The following is an 11,100-nucleotide window of genomic DNA, read 5'->3' on the forward strand; positions in this document are numbered from 1 at the left end:
ATGAATGTTTCGCATGCAAGTGAACCGTTATATGAAACCCAACGAGAAGGCCTAACGATGACTTGGTCACTGCTAGTCCCGCATTTCGCCACGACGCGGCGCGACTGAGATTCCTATTAAAACTTCCGAGGAACTTTCATGGCTGTGATTAAGGGACAACGTAAACTATTGGCAGTTCGAAGAGAAGTTATTAAATTAGCTTGTTTTAACGATCGGGTTTGATTTGAAACTGAAACCGAACTTTTTATATAGGTAGCTCAATGTCAATAATAATGATATTAATATTAATAAGTAACTTATTCCTAACCTATACGAAACGATGAATCCAGCAAAAATTATTTTCATATATAACTTTATAAATTCAGAGGACAAATAATTAACAACCATTCTTCGCTGTAAGAAAATAATTATACATTAATTATTATAACATTATTATAACATAATTATATTTTACTAAAATTTGGTATTAAGAATGTTAAATGGAGACTAAGAATTAAGAGGTTATTCTTATTTTAAATATTAGGCAAGAGTTTTTCGAGTTAAACGATCTTCATAGTTATAATTATTTATGCTTTTGAATAATAGTGATTGGCCTGCAGAGTTTTCTAAAAAAGAAACCATTGAAACAGCACTGTCGAAGCAGAACAGAAATATTTGCTTATATCAATTTCATAAATGAACCCATTTCCATGTTACTTTATTGCGATAATGAAAATACAGCGAAATTTAAAAACTGTCGAAATGTAAGTACATATCACGTAGAATAATTAAAAATGGTACATGTAAAAGAGAAATTCAGGTAAATCTTCCCGAAAATTGCTTCGGCTCTGTATTAAATTTCACGTTACTGCAATAGATATTTCAGCTCTGAATTTACTTTATTCCATACTTTGCTCCGTAAAGGCACTGCAAACTTTAATGTTAAATAAACAGCAATTAAAAGCGATTAATGTTGAACCATTTTCATTGTAAAATACGCAGGCGTTTCAATAGAGACTAGATGAAACACATTGTTTGTACGAAACAAAGATTTAAACAGCTGTAAAAATATTCTTTCGTGAGTTTCAAATTTCGCGCCAGAAAATAAAACAGGAACTAAAATATTATCTAATCCTATCTGACTTTTCAATGCCACGAATAACTAAGTGAACGGTATAATAAACATTCATTATTTAATTATATCCAATTTTGTAATTTTGTTAAGTGACTATAACTAAGTGAACGGTATAATAAACATTCATTATTTAATTATATCCAATTTTGTAATTTTGTTAGAATTTCGAATTACTCAATTTATACGTTTGCTATAATATAGATATGAAAATATTCTTTCATAAGTTTCGAATTTCGCGGCACAAATAAAAAATGATTACACTATTTAATTGGATCCAGATTGCAAATTTCACTGAAAGTTATCCAATTAACAATTATATATGGGATGTAATAAATGTCCTTAACTATAGACATTTAAATTACCACGTTAATTACCAACACGATAATTGTTCGATTCGCGTGTATTTCAGTGAAACATAATTGAATTGCAACTTATAATCATTACCTTAATAACCATAATTCGCTTGTTATACTAATTAGTACCGAAATTCCAATTACGCAAATTATTACCAAAAATTTATAAAATGGAGCCATTTCGTGCAGAAAATTAAATTGTTCAATACCTCGATCATTCTCTAAATTATGAAATAAGTAAATTGGACAAATTAAATGAATTAATTACACAATAACATATAAATTAGTCTAAATATATCTATGACTGCATTAATTAGATAATCGATAGCTGAAATATTTCTATGACTGCCTTAATTAGACCATCGGTATCTGATATATATTTACAACCATATTAATTAAATTATCACAGGTAACCTATTTCCTTTCAAGTACTTTTTCCTTTTATTATTATTTTTTTTTTAATTGCATTCGTCGCGCAATTTCTATTTTCGCTTTACTTACGTGGAACTCGTGAATTTTGGAACAATACGATATCGAGAATATCGATGTTTATCATCGATCACTATAGAGGGACCTCGAATTCACCGATGAGAGAAAAATAAAGACGAAGATCCGCCAATAATCCGGAAAAGAAATTCGATTAATCTATTTCTACAGTATTAAATTTTTCTCCCCCTCTTTTTTTCTATTTTTCTTCCTCGTTTTCTAATTTTACCAAGCATCTACCCCAGTTCAAATTTCAAGTCTCGATGCTCCTGATGACAGAGTGTCGTGCATTCGGTATACGTGAATAGCATGGAAGAAAAGGAAATCCTATTAAGCTTCGAAAATATTAAAAGTAGGACAAGAGATGAGAAAATTGCGATTGCTTATTTAATAGCTCGGAGGATAGATAGTACCTTTTCATGTTTTTAGAATAAATATCGGAGACGTGAATTTCTTATGGAATATTTCGAAATTGTAACGTTAACGGGCAGAAATAAGAAATTTCACGAGAGATCTTTATGGAAAAAATTGAGTTTTAATACTTTGATACACTAGGTAAAGGATTTAATAACTTTGACTTATGCTCTGAAAAAGTATTAGGAAGGAAAATTAGCGAAGTAATGGTAGGATTACGTTATTTTAAATATTTACATTCCACTGGACTCATTATAGAGATAGAGATAATCAAGAAAATAATTATTCGACGATTCTTTGCTATTAATTACCATTAAGTATGAATGTACTAGATACGAGACTCACTAAAACACATTCCTCCTTTCTTTTCTAACCCTTCATACATATGCTGAATTAGAAATAAAAGTAAAATATTTTTTCCTTCAAATTCTTTCTTTCAATTGTAATAATATAAATAAATAATACAAATAATTCGATTCTTTCCTACCAATAAAATTTATATGGCATCTCTTCATGTCTGATAAAGGTGTCAGTCTCTTCTGTGACTATAGTTAAAGAAGAATCTCGTGAAAGCAGTAATTCATCATCATTTGGAACAGAAAAATAAAATAAATAAAATAGAATTTGCTTTTGCTAATTTATAATAACTTTTGTGACTTGCACTCTATTATTACATTATTTTATTAAAACATTATGATATTTGATCATTATACTATATTAAAAGATTGATATATTATTTATTTAATTACTTCAATTATTTGAATATGAAAATACTATTAATATTAACAAAAATGTTATTTATTTTTATTTTAAGGTAATATAACAGTAAATAAAATTATATTATACTAGATACTAAATACTATACTAAGTGTAAATTATAACATGTATAAATCATGCTGGGATAATTTCACAGAACAGAGATTCAAAAGTACAGTTGAAAGTGAATAGTGGAACACAAAAATTGTCATAATAAGAAAATAATCTATCGAAAAACTTTTGAAAAATTTGCATGATTCCACTGAGAGTGCAGCATTTCCATTTGAAAATCAGATTTCAACTTTTCAACTGGCACTGAAATCAAATTCCCGAATACCATGAGAAATCTAGTTTCTGATTAAATCACGTAGTTTGTCGTTCGACTCTTTTGAAGATCAGGAACACCGTGATCCTGTAACTCTTTTTAAATCTTACTTGACACAGGATTAAAACACTGTCAAAGGTTTCTGTCTGAAGACAAACAACGTTCGTTTGAAGATTCGATATAGTTGACATAAAAATGTTTGCGTCCTCTGGAAAACTCGAGACGAAAGTTGCTGTATTAAAGATAGGAGAAAAGAGGGAAACTCTTCTTTACGTCTATACGTATACATAAAGTCTTTCTCCAATGTTATTTGTTCCGTTAAGACAGACGTGGGTATCCCTTTTCAGGATATTACCAAAGAAAATGCAAATCTTCGTTGGGACGAAATACAAGAAACAAAGATGTAAACATCAAAGGGTGCCTCCATTTTCGTCTCACTCTTGCGTGAAAATATTTCCGAGCCCCTGAGAAGAAAATATTCTTGAAATTTCATTTTAGGACGAATTATGAAGCTTATTTGTGAATTTAAGGATTCTTCATCCTGTCTGTGATCTTTTGGTCTCATTCCGCCTGTTAGTTTTACGACATCTATAGAAAGACGAAACTCGCGATATTTGTAACTTCGTGTTGTATAATTATCGATATATTGTTCTAAAATTTTGTATAAATAAAATTCACTTTGTGTATAATTATATTTATATCAATATTTATAGCTTCGTAAATAATTTTTACGTAAATATAAGTATTTAAATAATTAAGACATAAATGTAAATAATTAAATATAATTTAAATTTATGGTATAAATATTTTAATATTTTTATGTATTATTATGTATATTATTCGTAATTTCGTGCTGTATAATTATTGATATATTCCTCTAAAATTTTATATAAGTAAAATTCACATTGTGTATAATTATATTTATATCAATATTTATAGATTCGTAAATAACTTTTACGTAAATATAAATATTTAAGTAATTTATGATATAAATGTAAATAATCAAATATAATTTAAATTTATGGTATAAATATTTTAATATTTCTATGTATTTGAATAGGTACATCTTTATATAATTATTTATATAAGTATAATCTAAGAATAATGATTTCAGTTTTTTAAATTTTTTAAATAAACTTTTGAATTAATTTATATTTTACGAAATGAAGATACTAATAAATTTGGATCATTGTTGGAACAATAATATGCATTAAAAAAATGGAAGGTAATTATGAAATATTGAGTGTGATAAATTGCAATGGATTGTCAAAATTCTTGATCAGAAATTTCGAAATATAATTTTATCGATATTTCCTATTAAATTTAATTAAGTTATCCACCAGTGCCTGAAATTTTCGAGAAAATTTAATATCGTTTCATGGGTGACAAACACGGAAATTTGTTTTCTACAGATCTTTTTATGAAATTAGTTTATACTAGATGCAATGAATGTAATAATAGCGAGAAAATTAAAACGGAGTAAAAATTAATTTTGTTGGAAATTATTGTTGAAATTTAATAGCGAAATTTTTTTAATGGCATTGTACATTTTTACATGTATCCGGAGAGTTGAGCGTTAGTAATATAATAGGGCTCTTAATTAATCGCTCATTATATTTTCATGTAATGAATATTAAGCTGAAACGCAAGCAAAATTTTTGTCAAAAATTTGACCGAACCTCTTTTGTTATTATTCGCGAGGATGCATTGCCTATCTCAAGATTTATACTGAAATGAATATTATAAAAATCAGAATTTCTATAAGCAACAATTATAAAAATGTATTTATTTATTCATATTTAATGAGACAATTGATACCGTCTTTTATTTCATTCGGAAATATGTGTTTTAAATCATGTTTTAAAATATATAAACAAAAGTTAGAAAAAAATATAATTTCCAAATGATATTCCATAATATTCTTTATATTCTATAATAATAAATGTAATAATCATTTAATAACAGTTATTGATGATAATTAAGTATCAGAATTAATAATTCCATTCAATAATAAAACTAACAGCTGATAATAATTTTTCTTCTTAGTATTCACATAAATCTCATAATCTTTAGAAAAAAATATAAGTTCCAAAAATATATTCCACAACGTTCTTTATATTCTATAGTAACAAATTTGATAATTATTTAATAACAGTTATTGATGATAATTAATTATCGGAATTAATAATTCCATTTAATATTAACACTAACACAAATTTGATAATAATTTTTCTTCTCAGTATTCGGATAAACCGCGTAATCTTTTCAAAGATATAAATCTTTTCCATTTTGTATTTTTTACTAAATACATAAATCATATATTCCTCGACCCAATTTACCAGCTAAGGGTATAACAAAAATAAACAAATAATTCTAAATTACGAATTAAATTGTCAATTTCTTTTTCTAATAACATTCCTGCAATAATTACAACAATCCCAACCTATTTCTCCAAATGGAACGAAACAATAATTAAACTCGTAATTACAAAGTTACGAAATTTCGCATTCACGCAATTCTGGGCCACGAAACTTCAGCGAACAAAACAGGATTTTTCGGAACTGTAACACCCTGGAACGTATTTCCTTATAACCACGGAACGGATATAAACGTCGGAATACTTCGTGTCTAACTGTACCTACATACATAACCATAATTCCCAATCTCATGCGCGATCTTTGAACTCCCCAGCCCAGCCGAAGAAGCCAGGCGCCTACCAGCTAACCACATAAGACGCAAAGCATTCTATCACAAAGAATTCATACCCGTGGTGGTGAACTCCCCCGGCTCCCTTTCGTCGGCATTCAACGCCGCCGACACCGTAGTCATCCCGTCCTCGACATCCTGCTTCCTGTACGCTTCCGTTGGCGGCGCTGCGGTCGTCACCGTGAGCCTGCTTCTGCTTTTGTTCACGCCGACGTCTTTCCCCTGACTCCTCGACGAGTTTCTGCCCATTGTGCTGTGCCCAACGCGACCCATCGCCAGCACAGTGCTGGCGAACAGGCTCTGATCGTTCTGATTCATCAGGAACGGCGTCGCCACGCACGACAGGATGATCAGGATCATCAGTGTTCCCATGGTGTACTTGATGATCCTTGGACTCGACTTGCCTGACGTCTGGGGGAACCCAGACGAGGCGAACTGGTCCGTTTGCGGCAGAATTGTGTACTGCAGGCTGGCATCGCCCTTGCGTACCGTTTTGTACATAATTAATAAACCTGTTGGCAGAATCGAGCGTGGTTGGTTGAGAACGATAGGCAGACCAGGTAGTTTTAGGGGTCGGTGAAAGTTAGGCTCGCGGATAGGGATGGAAAGTGTTTGACACGGAGAGAACGTCTAGGGTGCTTTCGGCTGATTTACATGGCCGTTCGTAAGTATTAGGAGAGCAGATGGTCTCGTACGGAGGGAGATAATTGACCTAAATTATTGGGAGCCGAGGGGAAGATTAATTGGTCGTTTTGTGTTTATGCGGGGTAGCCGAGGATTTTGTGTTAATGCGGGGTAATTGTGAATTCTCGCGGAAACACCGAGTGAAAATTCGCGGAGAGCAATTCTGAGTGAGAGTTGCCGGGTAATGATGACACGATCACCTGGTTCCGACTTTGTTGGAAAAGTTTCTGACAAATTGGACAACTGTGAGTGGTCCATGTAAAATTTAATATTGATATGAGGATTCGCTTATTGGGTTATGGAGTTGGCTACAGTTAATAAATAAATGATATTGAGTACCATAGAAGATATAGAGTTACTACTATAGCAACTAAGAAATATTGAGATACTGTTTATGGTACTGGTTGACATAGATTTTTGAATATATATACATTGATGTAAAATAAATTACATATGTAAGAAAGAATGAATAGAACGAGTATGCGTGTAATAAATGAACTGTATCATAGATTGTGTATATATGATGTACGACAGGAAAGGGAACAAATGAGAGAATATATGTATAGGTCAGTTTCAATCAAACGTAAGTACGAGTGACGTAGGAAACTGTTATGGAATTAGTTATATTTCATTTATTATTATTATTATTATTGTATTTCATTATTATTATTATTATTATTATTATTATTATTATTATTATATTTCATTATTATTATTATATTATTATGGTATTTCATCTATAATTGTAGCCTCAGATATCATATTGTTCAATAAATATATAATATTTTTATTTAAATATAATATCCAAAACTAACACTATTGTATTTCATACCTTCTATAGTTTCTATGTTTCCTAATATTATACTAAATACTACAGAAATGATAGAAAATATAATAGTACGAATGTCAAAATAAGTCAAATTAATATACAAAATGTGTGGTAATTCTTATATAGTAAATATATTTGCTGTGTATAATATATGTATGATAATATATGTTGATAGTATTAGTGCTATATCGTGTGTATATACGTGCATATTTTCTTAGAATAACTAATTTTCAAAGAATTTGGTAATTTTTTAAACCTTTTTTCGAATTTATCGAATTTTTCCTGGATTTTAATCTTCACAATCCTAATATTTACGAATAAGGATATTTCGATACATTTGAATTGTGTATATCTTGCTTTCAAAGTGAATTTAGTCGTGTTATATTCGTATTTCAAAATTAGTTGTAAAGCGAAAAGCGTAAATTAAATTGCACATAAGTCCTCCTAGTGTATATTTCGAAAACATGATTCACATCGCGGCTGATGATTTTATGTTTCGATTAAAAGTTTCTATTCAACATTCTCATTTCAATTTCACTCCTCAATTTGTACTTAATTTTTCAATTTAATTTTGCTTCAGATTTAATTCCATTTAATTTTATTTCTCAATTTAATTTTTATCTAATTGCTTTATGTAATTATGTTTTAATTTCGTGTTTTAATTATTATATTATATTACCTAACCAAATAAAGAATTTGAAATTTGCTTAAAAAGACGTCAAATTAATTGGCGAACATCATAACGCATATTTTCAACAGGCATTTAATAAAGCACGATAATTATAAATTAATTTCAAACTCATCCCGATCTATAAATTAACATTCTTTGGAGAAAATTCTTTGCAAAATGGCTGATATCGTTTGAAATAAATTTACAAAGAGCGATATTTAATTAAATTCGTTACAGACATCAAAGGATAAATTGTGCTTTTCCAAGGATTTGAAAAGCCAACAATGTTTGGGTTCAAAAGGCTACAATCGACGATAATGTTTGAAACAACTGAATAATTAAACTAAGTGGGATTACACCAATGGGACAGAGTTTACGCACTGGATGCTCTTAAATTTTATCTCCAAGGACCGAGAGTCTGATAGCTTAAGGGAAACGTAATGTTGGCTGTAAAAATTTAATTACGCTCGTTTACCATGCCATAATTTCACGTCCATCAGGTTCGATCACGTGATGCAACTGCCTTTCAAACTTGCACATTCTGATAACGAAATTACGTATTAATAATTACGCGTAATACGATAATTATACCTGTTACTTAATAAATTATGTTATATCTATTATCCTCGCTGTATCAGCACTTTTTGAGCTTTCGCATTAGATCGTAATAAATTGGTTTAAATAAATTGCAGTTCCAAGTTTGAAGTTGTACAGGATTGAAATAAATCTATTTTATCGAGATAGAAATTAACACGACTTATTTGACTTCTTATTTTATAAATCTAGGAACCTAGTAAGAAATCTAGGAATCTAGTAATAAATTCCAAAGTGTAGTAACAAGTTTTGAAATGTACTAACAAAATTTGAAATTTAATATGAAATCTAAGAATCCAGTTAAGTTTGGACTTAGAAATTTAATAAAGAATCTGCTACTAAAATGGAGAAATTTAGTAACAAACTCATGAGTTTAGTTACAAATCATTATATTTGATAATAGATTTAAAAAGTTAATTATAAATTTAAAAATTTGTTAATAAATTTAAAAATATTTTCATATATTTGCAAGTCTACTTAAAAATCTAGGAATCTAATAACTAAAGTAGAATAGATAAACCTAGTAACCAAGTATAAAAATTTAGTAACTACAATATAGATAGTAATAAATCTAGAAATTTTAGAATAAACCTAAGAATATAATGACAAATCTAAAAACCTTATAATTTCATATAACCTAACATTACACCTACAGTACCTATTATTATACATTTCTGTGTTACTTCAAAATTTGCTATTCTTCCTAAAAACAATTAAATTAAGATCGAATTGCAATGATAAAATGAAATGACGATTATTATAATATTTAATCATTTCGGTTAAAGAATTTACACAATAAACCTCCGAAAATAAATTTTCCTCCATCATTAAAAATTCTTCCGAATTAATCACCTTGCAAGTTCCACGACGGATCCAGTAACAAACGTAGGAATGTAGTGATTTCTTATTCTACTGCAAAATTGATCCCGAAACGTCGCCAGACAGAAGAGCCAATTTACCACTCTACAAGCTTTCTCGATACCAGCGAAACGAACGTAGTAGGTTTCCTCGTATAAAGACAAAGTGAACGCGTTACACGACCTGTTGACAGGAGTTTACACTGTAGAATTTACCGCCCGATGAGGCGACACTCGACCAGAACGATTTTCTTAAACAGAGACGACGAGAGTCAGTCGAAAGAAGCAGTCTCATTTCGTCAACAACGCGAAAATGAAATTTGACGCGTACTAAAGATAAACGTGTTCCTACGAGTTAAAATTATCCCATAAGCAATTTTCCATACGTCAAGCACATTCGTGGGAAACCGTCCTTTAAATCGAGGAAACGGGCAGATTTCTCCCCATACTTCGACGCTTTTATTCCCTCTGCTCGGTCGGAAATTATACAAGGTATCATAGGGAGGTAATTCTACGTGAAAAACCGAGTCGAAAAGGTAGAACAAAATTTTTTCCTACAAAGCTTTGTTTCCGAGAAAATCGACCTTAAATATGTGCTGGAAATATCTGCGATCCCATTATACGTGCACGCACAGACATTTAACGTCGATTTCCATGAAAATGAAGGCTCGTATGAAAAAATATTGTTTTACATTTTCGACTCATTTTTGAATGTAGATTCGTTTACCTATTCGTAATATCGCCAGTTATGAGGTATCGCGCGTAAAAATCCATTACTTAAAACCGAAACATCTCTTACGGAGAGAGAAAAGATGAAAGGGTGAAATTACTCCCCAAAGGGTGTAGGTTAGCGTGTCTCAAAGGAGCTTCTCCGATAAATATTTCGCGGAAAATTCTCAAATTTCGCATCTCTTCTAAGAAAGAGAGAAGAATTTTTGAAAAATTCAAAGGGATCGTGTTTCTCTTTTATCGAGAGGGAATTATTCAGGATATAGTGGCCGACTGTAAATTCTGAAATGTGGCTGATGGCGATGGAGAAACAGTTTGAAAACATAAAAGAAGACCGTGCTGCTGCGTGTAATGGATCATTTTTAAAAGAAAAATATACGAATACGTGTAGGTGCTTTAAACGAAACTTTATAACATTGCGAATTCGAATTTCTTGCTTTCTTTTTGATTAAATGGAGATATTTGGGTATTGTATATTTTGTTGAGAAATTAAATATAACATTACGAATTCACATTTCTTGTTTCCTTTTCGATTAAATGAAAATAATTAGGTATAGTGTATTTTGTTGAGAAATTAAATATA

At 30.2% G+C, this 11,100-nt stretch overlaps 1 protein-coding gene across 1 annotated transcript in view; it reads right to left on the bottom strand.

Moving 5' to 3' along the window:
- LOC108549070 (uncharacterized) overlaps window positions 1-11,100 on the bottom strand; it is a 36,970-nt gene that overhangs the window by 18,233 nt on the left and 7,637 nt on the right. Inside the window, exon 2 of the mRNA XM_017902290.1 lies at window positions 6,214-6,666. Coding sequence (XP_017757779.1) covers window positions 6,214-6,655 — 442 coding nt within the window. The 5' untranslated portion in view covers window positions 6,656-6,666. The remainder of the gene's footprint in view (window positions 1-6,213; window positions 6,667-11,100) is intronic.

Source organism: Eufriesea mexicana, unplaced genomic scaffold (assembly GCF_001483705.2).
Source record: "Eufriesea mexicana isolate 0111107269 unplaced genomic scaffold, ASM148370v2 scaffold1801, whole genome shotgun sequence".
In the NCBI taxonomy this organism is placed as follows: domain Eukaryota; kingdom Metazoa; phylum Arthropoda; class Insecta; order Hymenoptera; family Apidae; genus Eufriesea; species Eufriesea mexicana.